Here is a 17,906-nt window from a genome sequence, read left to right on the forward strand (position 1 = left end):
ACCTTTTAATTAGTTTAATATAAGAACTAGACTATGTCTACTAATGTGGCAGGACTGTGAAATAATCAGCAAGCAATAAAATAAATTTTAAAAATGCATAATTAGAAAGCAATAATAAATAATGTTTACTTTGTTTTGAATAATCTATGAACTATAATTGCTTTTTCTGTTTATTCAAGTCTGGCTCAAAACATAAATCATCTTAAGGCCAAGGAGGCTGCTGTTTTTGTCTTTTGATATTTTGTTTCTTTCAAAAATATTTGCAGAGGGGCAAGATTTCTACTTTACTCTGAAGTTGGAGGAAGCCCCTGCTGAACTCATGAATAGAAAACTTAATTTAAAACGTAATGGCATCATTTACCATATGAATTATTATAATTAAGCATGTTAAGTGGGCTATGGCTCTCATGTCTGTGTTCTGAATACTCAAATATGAATACTGAAGATATTGTTCTTCATTGAGCCAATAAAAGTATCATCAAAGGAAGCAAATGACTGAAAGGAACTATGGTCACTACAAATGTCAATGAAGCCAGAAATAGTCCTTTAAAAATCAGCTATGCGGGATCCCTGGGTGGCGCAGCGGTTTGGCGCCTGCCTTTGGCCCAGGGCACGATCCTGGAGACCCGGGATCGAATCCCACGTCGGGCTCCCGGTGCATGGAGCCTGCTTCTCCCTCTGCCTGTGTCTCTGCCTCTCTCTCTCTCTCTCTGTGTATGACTATCATAAATAAAATAAATAAATGAATAAATAAATAAATAAATAAATAAATAAATAAATAAAAATCAGCTATGCTGCCAGTGAATGCAGGAAGGGCAAAGCTTATGAGTCATTGACATAATCAAAGTAATACTTGAATGGGCTACTAATCAATTAAAAATACAAACTGAAATATTCCAGCGTTTTAATTCACATGGATATATTTAATTTAAAAGACCATATTTCATATGTAAAGAGATATGACATTTATATTTCCAAAAAAATGTTTTTCTACATTTTTAAAAAAGAAAATAAAAGTGATCTAAAATAAAATAATAAAAAAAAGTAGTTCTTTTCTTCATCCTTCTCAATTCCTGCTCATGCTCAACCACTTTATCCCAGGGCTTTTCTGCCATGGAGGTTTGACTGTCCTTTGGAACTGCAGGAAGAAGTATAAAGAAACCTACTTAGTCAGAAACTGATATCTCAAGCATCATGAGGTAAATTTAACAATCCAGTATATAAACTGTTATGCATGTTTGAGAATTTGGGTTTCTGGATCAAGAAATGAAGGAAATAATCTAACTCTGAAAAAAAATGACAATAAAAAGTAGTCAGTAGGGTTAATGTTAAGAAATACCATATCTTAACCAATGGATATCTGTTGGTTCAAAAGTACGTAATATATGCCATTCTTAAGTGAGACTTGATAGAAAGAAACAATAGGAAAAATGTGACATCATTGTTAAATTTTGTCAGATTAGTTACACATGCAGAGCAGCAAATGAAAGGATAAAGATACAGATTGAGATGATTTTACTTCAAAATCTGTGCCAAAGACTTCAATTTCATGTCCAGAAAGGGACAAAGACCATATATTTCTATTCCCCAAGAGAATGGCAGAGTGGATTGTAAGGGTCCTTTCAATAACTCCTTGATATTTTCACAAGGCCTCTGCTGATCACTTCCAGTTATGGAAAACTCATTGACCTGAGGGAAATACTGAATGAAAGCTCAAGAAAGAAATTCATTAACCTCACAGTAAACATTTGTTGAATTAAGTATCAGTCGGACTAAAGATGAAATCTTACTGCAAATGAAGAGATGAGGTGACATATAGACCCCAAAGATAATATGAGTATTATCTTCTAAACAGTCATTTAGTATGTTATTACTAAATTTAGTATTATGATCCTAGTGAATTTAAATACACCTACTTATGAATTTGAATTGTTTTTAGCAACAGATCATTAAGGATCTTCTTGAATCAGATTTCCATGTTTTCTGCATCTGGTTGTAATCATCTATCATAGCAACTTTATTTTTAAAAGTACTGATAAGCACAGGAAAAAAAGTCATGCCTCCTTTCAACACCTCTTCTGTCACCTTCTTATTGATGAGCATCCCAGGACTAGAGGACCTGCATATCTGGATTGGGATCCCCTTCTGCTCCATTTACATGGTGGCTGTGGTGGGGAACGAGACCATACTGGCCGTGGTGAGAGCAGAGTGAAGTCTCCATGAGCCTATGTTCTTCTTTCTCAGCATGCTCTCCATCACTGACCTGGTCTTCTCCTCATCCACGCTTCCCTGCATGCTCTGTGTCTTTTGGCTTGGAGCCCATGACATTGCCTTTGATGTTTTCCTGGCTCAAATGCTTTTTATTCACAGTTTTACTGCTATGGAATCGGGCTTTTTCCTGGCCATGGCCTTTGACTGTCATGTGGTTATTTGTCATCCACTGTGCCATACCACCATTCTCACCCATGCTCACATCACCATAATGGGCATTATTGTGGTGATTCGAGGTGTAGCCTTCTTTTCTCCACATCCCATCCTGCTCAAACAGCTGCCTTACTGCAGAACACGAATCATTGCCCACACTTACTATGAGTTCATGGCTATAGTGAAGCTGGTGTGTGTGGACATAGGGGCCACCAAGAGTTATAGCCTCAGTATGGCTTCTATCATTGGCTCATCTGATGCCATTCTCATTGCTATATCCTATGCCTTCATCCTCCGCTCTGTGTTCAGCCTGACATCCCGGGAAGCTGGCTTTAAGGCTTTGGGCACATGTGGGTCACATGTCTGTGTTATTCCTGTTCTATTCCACAGCTGGTTTTTCCATTTTCACTCACCATTTTGGGAAGAATGTGCCTGCACACATCCATATTTTCGTTGCAAACATATACCTTTTGGTGCCCCCTTTTCTCAACCCCATTGTGTATGGGGTAAGGGCCAAAAAGATGCGGGAATGTGTTCTTAGGACATTAAAGGTCAAAGTTGCTTGATTTTAGTTGGATTGGCAAAGTAAATGGAAATAAAATAGTTGATATAAGTAAAATAACTAGCTGCTCTTAATCCTGCAAGCTGAATTGCATTTACTGCCTGAAAGTTCTCTATTATTACTATATGTCTGTGAATTCCAAAAACTGTAATCCAACAAGTTATTTAGACTTATTCATTTATTAAATATTGAAGGACAAATTGTTAATCTTCTTCTAAGTGTGTTTTGGAGGATAATTACAAATAGTGAGTGAACAGCTGAAGAAGGAGAAAAAGATATATAGAGTAAACAAAATAAGATTTCTCTAGAGAACTAAATGATGGATGGTTTCCTATTCTTATTTATGGAACAGCTCAGGTACAACGGAAAGATGCTTCTGATGTTTCTCTTTGATAATATATATTTGTATGTAATGTTATAAAGAAAAAAAGCAATGAAAACTGATCTATCATCTATGTATTTATTTATCTATCTATCCAGTATCATCACTCATGTTTTTAGCATTAAGGTGGAATGTAACTAAAGGGCATTTACTGGTGGCTTTTTTATTATTGTGGTAAAATAACATAATAGGTATTATTTTAATCATTTTTAATTGTCCAGTCCAGTGGAATTAGTGCATTCACATTACTGTGCAATCATCACCACTATCCTTCTTCAGGGATTTTTTTTTAACTTCCCCATCTGAAATTCTACCCATTAACATTAACACCCCATTCCCCACATCCCATGGCAACTACCATTATATTTACTGTCTCTGTGAGTTTGGCTACTTTAGGTTCTTCATCTAAGTGGAATCATACAGTATTTGTCTTTTTGTCACTGGCTTATTTGACTCAGCATAAAATCTTCAAGATTTATTCGTGTAGAATGCATCAGAATTTCCTTCTTTTTTATGTTGAATAATATGTCTATATATATATATTATAGTGGACTATAGTTACATAGATAAAACAGATATAGATCTAGATATTGATTCCTATCTCTCATCTATCTATCTATCATCTATCTATCTTAGATTTTGTTTACCCATTTATCTGTGGATGGACATTTGGGTTGTTTCTACCTTTTGGCTATTGTGAATAATGCTACTGAATATAGTTGCATAAATATATGTTTGAGTTTCTGTTTTAATTTGAGTATATACCCAGAAGTGGAATTCCTGTATCGTATGATAATTCTGTGTTTTCATTCGTAAAGGATGACCATGCCTTCCTCCACAGGATCTACATCATTTTACATTCCCACTAGCAATGCACAAGGGCTCCAGTGTTTTAATATCCACACCAACAATTTTTCTTTTTTTCTATTTTTTAAAGGCATGAGTACCCTAATAAATTTGAAGTAATGTCTCATTGTGGGTTTGATTTGCAGTTCCTTAAAAATTAGTGATGTTGAACATCTTTTCATGTGTTTTTTTGCCACTTAAACACATTCTTTGGAAAAATCTTCATTCAAGGCATTTGCTCATTTTCTGATTCAGTCATTTTGTTGTTGTTGTCATTGCTGTTGTGTTTTAGTTCTTTATATATTCTGGCTATTAACTTCTTATCAGATACACGATTTGCAAATACCCTCTCCCATTCTGTGGGTTGCCTTTTCACTCTGTTGATAGTGTCTTTCAATACAAAAGAGTATTTTTTCTGCTCATTTTTTTAAATTAAAATTATGGTCAACATACAGTGTAATATCAGTTTCAGGTGTACAATATAGTGATTCAGTACTTACATATATCATTTGGAGCTCATCACAGCAAGTGTACTCCTTAACACCCATCACCTATTTTACCTATCACCCCACCCATCTCCCCTTTGGCAGTCACTAGTTTGTCCTCTGTATTTAAGTACAAAAGTTTTAATTTTGATAAAGTCCAGTTAATTTATTTTTACTTTTGTTGTCTATGTTTTGGTGTCATAGCCAAGAGGTTGTCAAATACAACGTCATAATGTTTTTCTCTTTTTTTCCTAGCAATTTGATAGTTTTACCTCTCCTATTTAGGACTTTGATCCATTTTTAGTAATTTTTTATATTCTAGGAGTCCAACATCATTCTATTGTATGTGGATCTATAGTTTTTTTATCACTGTTTGTTGAGAAAACAAACAAACAATTCTTTCCCCATTGAATGATCTTATAGAAATTATCTGACCCTATATGTGAGTTTATTTGGGAGCTCTCCTTTTTATTCTGTAGGTCATATGTCTATCTTTAGGCCATTATCATTTTGGTTTGATTACTTTAGCTTTGTAGTAAGTTATAAAATCAGGAAGTTTGAGACTTCAACTTTGTTCTTACTTTTCAAGATTTTTTTTCTTTTGGTTATTTTGGGTTCCTTAAGATTTTGTATGAATTTTACATTGGATTTTTCTGTTTCTGCAAAAATGTCATTGCAACTTTGGTAGAGATTGCATTGGATTTGTAGATCACTTTGGTAGTATTGACATATTAACAATATTATATCTACCAATCCATGGGTATGGAATAGTTTTCCATTTATTTGTGTCTTCGATGGTATCTTTCAACAATGTTTTCTAGTTTTTAATGTACAAGTAAATATCTGTCTCTCTCTTCAATTTATTCCTATTTTATTCTTTTTGATACTATTGTAAATGGAATTGTTTATATAATTTCCTTTTCAGATTGCTCAAATCTGCAATTTTTGATTTCTGCATGTTGATTTTGAATCCTGCAATTTTTCTAATTTCTTTATCAGTTCTAGTAGATGTGTGTGTGTGCATGTGTGTGTGTGTGTATGTATGATCTTTGTGGTTTTCTTCTTATAAGATCAAATCATCTACAAACAAAGCTAATATTATATCTTCCTTCCTAACTTGGATGCATTTTATTTCTTTTTCTTATCTATTTGTTTTGACTAGGACTTCTAGTACTAAGTTGAATACAAGGGACAGAAGAGAGGATTCTTGTCTTGTTCCTGATCATGGAGAAAAAAAAAATGTTCAGTATTTCATCATTGAGTACAATGTTAGCACAAGGGCTTTTCATATATGGCCTTTATTATGTTGGGTTCAAGGTTGTTGGTTGTTTTTTATTTTTTCTAAAAAAAATATTTCTAATATTTAAAAACAGTTAACAAGGAAATACTGTCATTATTTTAAATTGACCAATTACCAAAGCCATATAGTATTATGAAATGTATTTGTATTAGTCAGAATCTAACTAGGAAACTAAAAGCTCTTGAATATTGAAAGTTTACTCTACAAGGTATCTTTAATACTGATAATTATATAAATTATAGAACTTTTGAGAAGTGAATTATTTGAAAATAAAGTCTCCCAGAAATTAAGAACTATAGGTATTCATTGGGGTGTGTGGGTGGCTCAGTTGGTTAAACCTCCAATCTTGATCTCAGCTCAGGTCTTGATCTCAGGGTGATGAGTTCCAGCTCTGTGTTGGACTCCCATGCTAAGTGTGGGGCCTACTAAAAAAACATAAAAATTGAAAAAAAAAAAAAAAAGGACTATGGAAAGTCATACCAACTCTAGGTCAGTGAAACAGAGAGAGGAACCAGCAGCTCAATCATAGCTCAAAGATATGAGTCTCTTAGTGGAAGCTGAAACCATAGAAAGATCTGGAGCCCTGGAGCAGACAGATGCAGTTGAAGATAGTGAGAAATAGGGAGAAATAAAACTGGCTTTCTTTCCTTTTCCTTAATATTTTCTTGCCAGTGCCTCCACTGAACAAACCCAGCATAAATATAGGTGATTTGTGATCCTGGGAAATATAGCCTATAATGTTCATCATCACTCCTGAAATACAGAAATAGGAGAGTAGGATGAGGAAGGACATATCTATAAGGAAAACATACCCACTATTTGCATAATATCCCAACCAAAATGCAAATAATGGTTTTTTTTTTTTTTTGTATATGGGGATAATTAATATCCCACAATTGATCAAACAAGTAAAGTTCAGGGGGATTCACAAACAGCAACATGACCAGAAAATATCCTGGAGCTTCAGTTGTTTTTCAGAACTAAGTAAGATTCAAGTAAGTTACTTAAAAATATCTGGAGTCATGTGGGGATATTAATATGCATGCCCTAATTAATTCATAAACGTGTCTTTCTGGTATCCCCCACTCCTAGCTCTCATCATATAAATTGTAAGAAGGCATTAATTCACAGCACCTGTGTGTGCTTAAGCCCAAGAGGTGTGATGAGTCAAGTATCTCCAGATCTGGCATCCAGAGGCCATCTCCTATTGGTTTCTAAGCTAAAAGCGTAGGTGGTGAAGACACTAGTGACAAAGGATTGATTTCCTTCAAGAGACAAAATTATGCCTGGAGAGACTGGGAGAGATTGCTGAAATTGCTTACAATTAGATAGCATTCTCATGAGTGGTGATAGGCAAGTTATTCTTTACAAGCCTCTGGTCCCCCAGGATAAGAGGTATAATGGCTCTTGTAGTTATAGCCAATATTAAGCTGACCTTCAGGGTGAGCAATGAGACCATCTCATTGTAGAGGTAAGATAATTAGGTTATATCCTGCAAAATTGTAGTTGAGTTGGGATGGGAAAATTCAGTGCTTCTGTGAGAAGTGAATGATGGAGCCTAGCATGGCATCCTAGATCCAGTCTTAAGTAGTTATGGCTCTCTGGAAGGTGGTTAAACTTCTTGACAGAAAAGTAAGGTATATGAAGATGAACTCAATCTTTAAGCTGAGAGGTAAGCTTTGTTCAGAATTTTTGTTAATCTACTCCTAGGATTTAATCCTGAACTGCATTGGTCAAAATCTTTAAAAAAAAATCATACTTATTCTATTCAGAGTGAAAGGATACCTCATGCTATATAAGCTTACCATGTACCAATATTTGAACCAAAATAATGATTTATCAATTCAAAATTTAGTATTGTTAGGATACCTTTCCAAAATAATTTTTCACAAATTCTAAGGCATGCTTTTTGGCAAGCTGACATGTGGAAGCCAAGAGTTGCATTTAAAAGTTGGCTTCAGGAATCAGACCTGTAAACACAGGCAACAAACCATTGCTAGAGGGAAGGGCGGTGGGAGATGGACAAAATAAGTGAAGAGGAATGGGAGGTAGAGGCTTCCAGTGAGGGAATGAATAAATCGCAGGAATAAAAGGCACAGCATAGGGCATATAGGGAAAAAAAGTTTACTCTGGAAACAAAAGTCAGTATGAAGTGTGTTGTGTGATTGAAGAATGTATTATGCACCTTCTGGAAAAATTCGATGATCTTTTACAAGAAAAACACAAATATCTGGTAATTTGAATACTCATATTTTCCAGATTTGGTCATTTTCTCTATGTTCTTTGCTAAGAATTTTCTTATCATTCAATTGAACTGATTTTATAAAGATAAGTGTCCTTCATTTATTAGCTCGATGACTCACCTTTAAAAATATATCAGTTTGGTTCATACCTATCAATTCTGCCTTTTTAGCTAATTTCCCCAATTGTTATTTAGTATTTTCCAAGTCATCTTTCCTTTATACCTATAAGCCCTATCATTAGGAAGGACAGAAAGAAGAGGGTCTAAAATATCACAAATCACTGATCTCATTCATGACAGTGGTAGTTACACTTTTTTGCTTGTCTCAAATAGTAGAAAATTATATTTTTATACTCAGCAATAAATTTACTACTTCTGTAATACTATAATACTACTGAAATGCATCTGGCTAACTTAGCAACACTTTCTGAAAAAAGGCAAAGAGATTGATAGATGATAGATAGATAGATAGATAGATAGTAGATAGATGATAGATAAATGATAAATGCTTTTCTACTAGTATTTCTTACATGAAAAAGTATAGTCCCATATATTTGATGCATTTCAAGATTATACTACTGAAGAAATAGTTCAATAGCCAACATCTCTCCCACCCATAATGAAAAAATTGGTATTCATATATTTACAATTTTTGTGATTTTTTAAAAATTTGGACAGGGTCATGGAATATCTACTGTTAAATTACAACAGGACCAGTCTTCGCCCTACCACCTTCCTACTACTTGGCATTCCAGGATTGGAGGCTGTCCACACATGGATTTCTGTCCCTTTTTGCCTCGTCTACTTAGTATCACTGATGGGAAATATTGCTCTTCTATTAATTGTCAAGACAGACCACAAACTGCATGAACCTATGTACCTCTTTCTATGCATGTTGTCAGTAGCTGATTTGATGCTTACTTCTTCTACACTTCCCAAGATACTCAGCCTCTTCTGGTTCAATTACAGAGAGATCTACTTTGAAGCCTGCCTCCTTCAAATGTACCTCATTCATTCTTTGTCTACTATGGAATCTGGATTTATTTTGGCCATGGCTTTTGACCGCTACATAGCCATCTGTCACCCATTAAGACATTCCACTATCCTAACACCTGCAGTGATTGTAGGTTTGGGTTTGGGCATTGTTTTCAGAGGAGCTATACTCCTCAGTCCACACCCCTTTTTACTGCGGTGGCTTTCCTATTGCAGAACTAATGTCATCTCCCATACCTACTGTGAGTTTATGGCCCTAATAAAACTGGTTTGCACTGAGACCAAGATTCGTAGAGCCTACAGCCTAATTGTGGCATTCCTTACAGGGGGGTTGGATTTCATATTGATCATCTGTTCCTATGTCCTTATTCTTTTCACTGTCTTTAATCTCCCATCCAAAGCTGCCCGCCTCAAGACCTTAAGTACATGTGTCTCCCATGTATGGGTCATCTTAGTGTTTTATACACCAGCCTTCTTCTCTTTTCTCACTCATAGGTTTGGTCACCACATTGCTCCACATATTCATATTTTTGTAGCCAATATATATCTTCTTATTCCACCTATGATGAACCCTATTATTTATGGTGTGAAGACAAAAAGAATCAGGGAGAGATTTTTTAAATTCTTAACAATCAAATGTGTTTGAAAGCATATCGTGTTTCTTTTAAGATTGCCCTTTGTTTTCTTTCAAAAGTTTGACACTTTACTGAAGAATATCTTCTTTTCATTCTATTTCAAATTTGCTGAGCTTCTTGTATATGAGGATTAAAGTTTTTTCTTCAATTTTTGAAAATTTTCAGCCATTATTTCTTTAAATGTTATTTCTGTTTCTATTCTGATTCTAGGATTTCCTTTCTAAGTATGTTGGTATTTTTGTTAGTATCCTGCAGATCTTTGAGACTCTTTATTTCTCTGTACTATTTTTTTTTTTTTTTTTTGCTTCTTTAGCTGGATAGTCTCAATTGGCCTCTTTTTAAGTTTGCTTATTTGTTTTTTCCTATAAGTCTAAACATGCTTTCAAATACCTGTAGTGAATTTTACATTTTGTTTATTATACTTTTCCATTATATTTGGTTCTTTTAAAATAATTCCTATGTCTTTATATTCTCTATTTGGTGACACATAATTCTCAAACTTTCTTTTTCTTCTTTAGACTTGCTTTCTTTTAGTTCTTAGAACTTATTTATAATAGCTGATATCAAGCCTTTAATTAGCAACCAAGATTTTTATTTTGAGTGCTTGTTTTTGTTTGTTTGTTTGTTTTAAACCTTGTGCATGTGCTATGCACTCAGGTATGAGGCTTTCTAGATTCCTAGGAATATTTTGGAACTTTTCAAATCCTCCTATGGACATCTCATTCTGTTTTTTGTTTGTTTGTTTAAGTTTTATAGTCAGTTTTTTGTTAGCCCACTCAGTAAGTTTGCCTTAAGATACTCTAATGTTAAAGAATTGCCACTACAAATGCCTTTTTCTCAGAGGGTGATTTCTGAGTCATGTCAAATAAATAAATAGACAAACAAAGGAAACCAAGCCTTTTAATGGGGCATTTTAGTGAGCTTCCAGTTGTGTCAAATAGTGACAGTTTATTTTGGTGGTGAATTTTGGACTGCCATCCCAATTTTATTTCTTTCCTTGGATGCTTAAATGTTGGTTTTCAATGATATAGAATGTATTTGTAAGGACTTTTAATGCCTATGTCTATTAATTCTAGTATCTGTATCATTTCTGGGTCAGTTTCAATTGATTCATTGTTCTCACTCATTATGAACTTTGTTTTTCTACTTCTTTTCATGACTGATAAATTGGAACAGATACCAGGCATTATATATTTTACCATGTTGGATGCTAAAAATTTTTTTGTATTTCTGTTTTAAAGCTTCATTCTGAGACTTGATTAGATTGAAAAATTGGTCGATCTTGTCAACTGTTGTTATTAGGCTGCACTATGTGAAAGCAGAGCATCTAGTACTCATTTTGCCCCACTCTCTGGTCTCCCTATATCTTTCTATGTCTACTGTGATATTGTTATATAGAGACTATAGATATAGATTTCACAATAAATTATGAAAAATCCCAGTATGGCTTCTCAAAAAGGGTTGGCTTCAAGTATTGGCCCAATTTTTTGCGTGTGGTTCTTCCTCCAGTTTTGGGTAGACTGATTCACACATGTTTTGGGTAGAGTAGCTCAAACTAATCTGAACTAATTAGTTGCTGCACATTTTTTTTCATGTGGAAAGATGCCTATCCCCCCCATCTTTTACCCCAAACTCAGTGGAAAATCCTGACAGAGGCTTTCTGGCAGATACTACAGACACACAGTGGAGTGAAAAGAAGAGGAAGGGAAAATATTATTACTTGGTTTAGGGATGTAGGACCAGGGGCAACATGACACCAATGTCTGCCCTGTCTGTATTCTGAACCCACTGACAATTGAGGCATTTTAAAGCAAATACTTTGTTTTAAATATACCTTTATTAAAAGCAGAGCTGCTTTTGGAGGATATTGCTTTCATCTGCATGAACTTTGCCTCTATTTTTATTTGTAAGAAAATCTAGACATAATTACCCAATCATTCACAGTCAGGGCTTTATTGCTATCCATCTTTGCACAGGTGTTTACCCATATCAAATTTAGGGCACAGAAGAGCTAAGCAGAACTGGAGCCCCCTGAGGGCTGCTGGCTCTAGGGTATAAGGGAAGATTTCCCTTTTCAATGAGGGAAATTTTTTATTTTATTTTATTTTATTTTATTTTATTTTATTTTATTTTATTTTATTTTATTTTATTGTATTGTATTTTATTGTATTTTATTGTATTTTATTGTATTTTATTTATTTTATTTTAATTGGAGTTCAATATGCCAACATATAGACATGAGGAGAAGAAAATCTATGTACCATTTATTATCATGGCTGCAACTCCCATCATCATTAATCACTACTGCTTATTAATGTGATTCTATGTTATTCATTCTATTTAACACTACAGCTATATTAATTTATTCAAGCTTCATATAGACATTATGATATATGTACTACTAGGTCCATATTTTAAACTGTAGGAAATTTGAGCTTGTAAAGACTAAATTATTGAAAATGGTTGTACAGTCAGTAGATGGCAAAGCCAACCCTGAAACCAGGTCTTCTACAGCATAAGGTTCATCAGTTTTACCTAAAGATGCTCCTGCTGGCCTTAACAATAAAAGGAGGTTCGTCCATTGATAAATCTTAGCCACTTAGTTCCCCAGGTTTACAGAAGAAGATTAAAAACCTTACATTCAGAGTATTCTAGATTATTTAGTAATCAAGAGATACAGAAATATATGTATGCATATATTACTATCTATATATTAATGTATATATATCTCTATTTATTTAAATCTTTTTAAAAAAGAAGAAAAGGGATAGGATATAGAATTCCTGATATTTCACACATTTGTTTTATAATTTGACTATCTATGGAATAGATACTAGTATCAAATATCCTGATATTAATAAGAAATAGATATTAATATCAATATCTTGACATTAATAAGACTATGCTTTACTTGCAGTTTATGTATCAAGTAAGGGCCTTTTACATTACACTGAGAAAAAGGTCTTTGAGAAAGGAAACTCAGATCCTGGGATAAAATATGTTATATAGCATTATACATTTTTTCCTCTTTCATTCAAGTTGACATATTAAATCTCCCAATTATAAATGTGTTCTTTGAGACATCTTCAGTTACTTTTGTTTGAATTAGACAAATCATTTATCCTATAAGCTTTAGTGAAGATATCATAAGCAACATAAACATATGCAAAATTAGTGGTGCAGTTGACGGTCTAGGGAAGTCTGTAATAGCAGATTGGACAGAGAAGACTAATGACAGGAGAAGTAGTAGAAAGGGGGACAAAATGACTCATTGAATGGTCTATTTTGACTTATGTCTGGGGTAATAATTGCTCCTTCATGGTCATCAATGATTGTCAGTACTAATTTAAAAGATTCTTTCCAAAGCTATCAATTAATCACAATAGGGAATTTAATTACACTGCTTGACATTGTTACTTAGTTCTTCATGTCCATTTGGAAATGGAAATCTCAAGCTTACATTTGAAAGGCAATATTAGAAAAAAACAGCAACAATAATAAATATAAAATGACATTTTGTCAAATAGTAAATAGGGAATTCTATTTTATATATTACTAATTTTAATATCACAGAACCCCAGAAAAATAGATATCATCCTCCTTTTTAAGATAAGGAAATAACATCAACTAAGCTGATATAACTTGGGCAATATCTGGGAGAAATATGAAATTTTAGGGAATATCTGGATAAATATGATCATTTCAAGCTATCTCTGAGGCAGGTACTGCATGGGTAATACTTTATTGGCACGACACCAAAACATACTGACTTAGAACTCTACTGTTCAGAAATGTGGGGCTATAGAAAGTTGAATCAACCTAATGTTGTAAAGATTATTTTCCCTATACAATCTATACTGTTTAGTCCAACAAAAGTACAGTTAAACAATCACCATTATGACCCTAATACCCACAGACTCTTTAATTCTTAGTTCCTGAGGCTAGTCCTTTGGTGACCAAAACTCTTGAAGACTGTCATCTGTCTCCTCTAGAGGAACAAAGAGATATTCTCACTTGTGATCATTGACAGCCAACTCCATGAAGCATTAATTTTCCATAACCCTCCTGAAAACCCCATGAGTACCAGAACAAGAAGTAGGAGGCAGCCAGTTTGTCTTATAGCCATCTGAAAGCCCAGTACAACACAGTCAAAGACCAGCCAGATGAAGAAATAAGAGGAGTACCTAAGATAGGCATTTCTACTCAAGAGAAAAACCGAAGAGTAATTAAAAACATTAAACAGCTTATATGGCAAGTTTAGTGAGCAGCAAATGGACTCCAACCTAGGAAAGAAACAAGGTCAGAAAGGTCTTCTGCTGGGCCAGTCTTTATGTCAAAAGTTAAATTGTAGGGGCATCTAGAGGGTCTCCAAAATAGGCTAAGGTAAGTAAAAGAAAAGCACTTAGGGAATTTAAAATGGAGGCTATTTATCTAAAAGAACAGAATTATTTGAACATAATATTTTATGGACCTACTGGTGCAGCTGAACAAAATATTTTGAAGATGTAAAAAGAAATTTAAGACCAAAATTAATGACAAACCAAATAAACTCTAAAATAGTGCTCATTTAGCTGCCACTCTAGTGATGTGTCTGAGAGGTATGGCTGGATGCTTTGTTTGAACTTCATAAAGTGAGATTAATATAAAGATCAAGTAAAGCCAAAAATTAAGGTTTGGTTTTTAAAACTAAAAATCAGCATGTTATTAAATTGGTTTTATATGATATAGGTCATCTCACTTTATTCACAATTTCCATATGACAGTGACTGGATACTTTTTCTCATAATGCAATTGAAATATTTTTTTGAAAATTCAAACAACATTGAAAAGGCAAAAGGAAAACATTTGTCTAGAAGCGTAAACACAGGGATGCCTAGGTGGCATAACTGGTTAAGCATCTGACTCTTGGTTTTGGCTTGAGACATGATCTCAGGCTTGTGAGATCAAACCCCACTTCAGTCTCCTCACTCAGCAGAGAGTCTGTTTAAGTCTCTCCCTCTACCCTTCCCCCCCTAAAATACATAAATAGATCTTTAAAAAAAGTGTAAATCCAGTATAATGACAATAAAGACAATGGACATTTTGTTAGTATTCCTTTCATGGAACTCTGTGGTTTGCAGTCTACATAAATATTATAATTTTCCATAATGTGCACAGTATACATTTTTGCTCTAGAAATTACCTTTTATTTTCTACCACCATTCCCTATATAGTCTCAAAGTCTCTCTCAAGTTAGGTAGTGTGACCAAATTGTCAATCCTGTTATACCTTTTACCATTCTTATTTGTAGTTTAAAGAAATATTAGGAAAAAAAGAAATATGAAAATCAAGAGAATGTAGGTGGTTTTAAAAATTGCTGAAAATGGAATACATATTTTACATGATATTCTACACTTTCTGACTCTGAGTGACTTAAGAATAATGCCACTGTCAATATCTAATCCTTTCTGATTTCCACAAAATATTTGTTAGTATAGATATATTGGACCTTATTAAACTCATTCTCTGTTGTTAGGCATTCAATTTCTAAAGAAAAAATTCATTTATTAACTATCTAGTTATGTAAATTTTATTTTTTAGAAGACATTTAGTTTAGAAGCAAAATTGAGAGGAAGGTACAGAGAATTCCTATATACTCTCTGACCCCACATACACATAGCATACCCTACTATCAACATCCCTCATAAGGGGATGCATTTGTTACAGTCAGTTAACTTACATTGGCACTTGATTATTGCTCAAAGTCCACAGTTTGCATTAGGGTTAATCCTTGATATTGTACATTCTCTGTGTGGTGACAAACGTATCATGACATGTGGCGTGTATCCATTGTTATAGTATCATACAGAACAATTTCACTGCAATAAAAGCTTCTGTCCTCTCCATATTCTTCCTTCCCATCCCCCAGCTGCTAAAACTGTCTCCCTAGTTTTACATTTTCCAGAGTGTCATAGAATTGGGATCATATAATATGTAGCCTTGGCTTCTTTCATTTAATAATATGCACTTAAGGTTCCTCCATGTTTTTTTCATGGCTTGACTTGTTATTTATTTTTAGTGCTGAATAATATTCTACCTGAGTGTACCACAGACTTTTTTTTTTTTTTTTTTTGTATAACAGACTATTTATTCATTCACCTACTAAAGAAGATCTTGGTTACCTCCATGTTTTGGCAATTAAGAATAAAGTTGTTATAAACATTCATGTGCAGATTTTTGTGTGGGCTTAAGTTTTCAACTCCTTTGGGTAAATACTAAGGATAGCAATTGCTGACTCATATGGTAAGAGTATGTTTAGTTTTGTAAGAAACCACCAAACTTCTTCCAAAGTGAGTGTACAATTTTGCATTTCCACAAACTACAAATAAGAGTTCCTATTCTTCTACAACCTCATCAACATTTGGTATTGTCATTGTGTCTTGAATCTTCCCAATTACAGCAGGTATGTTACGCTATATCATTGCTGGTTGAATTTGCAATTCCCTAATAGATGATGTTGAGCATCTTTTCATATGCTCTTTGCCATCTATATAGCTTCTGGTGAGATGTCTGTTCAAATTGGGTTGATCATTTTCTTCTTGTTGAGTTTCAAGAATTCCTTATATATTTTGTGTAACAATCTTTTACCAGATATGTCTTTGCAAATATTTTCTCCCACTTTGTGACTAGTCATCTTATTCTCTTGACTGTCCTTCACATAACAAAAGTTTTAAATTTTAATTGGAGTCTAATAATCAATTATTATTTCATGTGTGGTGCCTTTGGTGTTGTAAAAACTGATCCCCCAATCCAAGGTCATCTGCATGTTCTCCTATGTTATCTTTCAAGAGTTTTCTAGTTTTGCATTTTACTTTTAAGTCTGATTCATTTAGAACTAATTTTTGTGAATGGTTGTAATATCTGTGTCTAGAATTACTTATGGCAGGAATTCAATTTACATTTAAGTTTATGTCACTAAATTTTGCTATGCTAACTACTATTGTACATAGTTTCTGCTTCTATTTATTTTATTATTTTATTTTTTAAAGATTTTATTCTTTTTTAAAATTTTTTATTGGAGTTCAATTTGCCAACATATAGCATAACACCCAGTGCTCATCCCACCAAGTGCCCCCCTCAGTGCCCATTACCCAGTCACCCCAACCCCCCACCCACCTCCCTTTCCACTACCCCTTGTTCGTTTCCCAGAGTTAGGTGTCTCATGTTTTGTCACCCTCACTGATATTTTCACTCATTTTATTCTTAAGTAACTTCTACACCCAACATGGGACCTGAACCCACAACCCCAACATCGATAGTCAGATACTCAACTGACTCAACTAGCCAGGCTCCCTTATTCCTTCTTTTAAAGTCATGTTTATTAAAATATAATTTATGAAGTGTAAATTCTATCCTTTTTAGTGGGTAGTTCTATGAGTTTTATTTATTTATTTTTTATAGTAGTCTCCATGCCCAATGTGGGGCTTCAGCTCATGACCCTGAGATCCAGAATCACATGCTCTACCAACTAAGCTAGCCAGTGCCCCTCTGCTTCTATTTGTGTGCGAATTCTGAATCATTATATTACTTGTTTTACTTATATTACTTGTATTATACTACATTTCAGTTCAAAGTTATATGCATATTGAATATTCTTTAATAAAATGAACCATTTTTTAAAAAATGTGTAGTCCATAAGAATTGCTGTCTTTTGAATTACTTGCAGATACCCTTTCACTAACTTTTCTGTTTGTTTGAATTGTTTTGTCTTCCTTGATCCATATTTCTTTGTACTTTGGGGAGTTTACCATTTTTGTGCAAGGTATTTTTTCTTCTAATCTCATTTTTTAAAAATTGTGATTGTGGTTTTTTTTGTAATGATTGTTAAAAATAATTTCTTAATAGTCAGGTAATTCTGTATTTTCATTTGATAATTCCTGCTTTAATTTTTTTATAACTAGCTAGCACGATAAGAAGATATGCATATATATATGTATAAAGAAGAGAGAATATAGATTATGATATATGAAATTAAATTCTATAATATAATGTAAGATA

General features: G+C 33.8%; 2 protein-coding genes and 1 pseudogene across 3 annotated transcripts in view; 2 read left to right on the forward strand and 1 right to left on the reverse strand.

Annotated features, from left to right (window-relative positions):
• Positions 1-970: 970 nt before the first annotated feature.
• The window catches only part of LOC140615526 (olfactory receptor 52E4-like), a 50,398-nt gene continuing 33,462 nt past the window's right edge, over positions 971-17,906 (reverse strand). For both annotated transcript variants that reach the window (XR_012016077.1, XR_012016076.1), the window contains one exon: positions 971-1,138. The gene's annotated coding sequence lies outside the window, so the exon portion shown is untranslated. The remainder of the gene's footprint in view (positions 1,139-17,906) is intronic.
• Positions 2,057-2,990, forward strand: LOC140615288 (olfactory receptor 52D1-like; annotated as a pseudogene).
• Positions 8,924-9,880, forward strand: LOC140615289 (olfactory receptor 52D1-like). The gene has a single exon (XM_072795204.1). The coding sequence runs from the start codon at positions 8,924-8,926 to the stop codon at positions 9,878-9,880; it is 957 nt and encodes a 318-aa protein (XP_072651305.1).

Source organism: Canis lupus, chromosome 23, assembly GCF_048164855.1.
Source record: "Canis lupus baileyi chromosome 23, mCanLup2.hap1, whole genome shotgun sequence".
Lineage (NCBI taxonomy): Eukaryota > Metazoa > Chordata > Mammalia > Carnivora > Canidae > Canis > Canis lupus.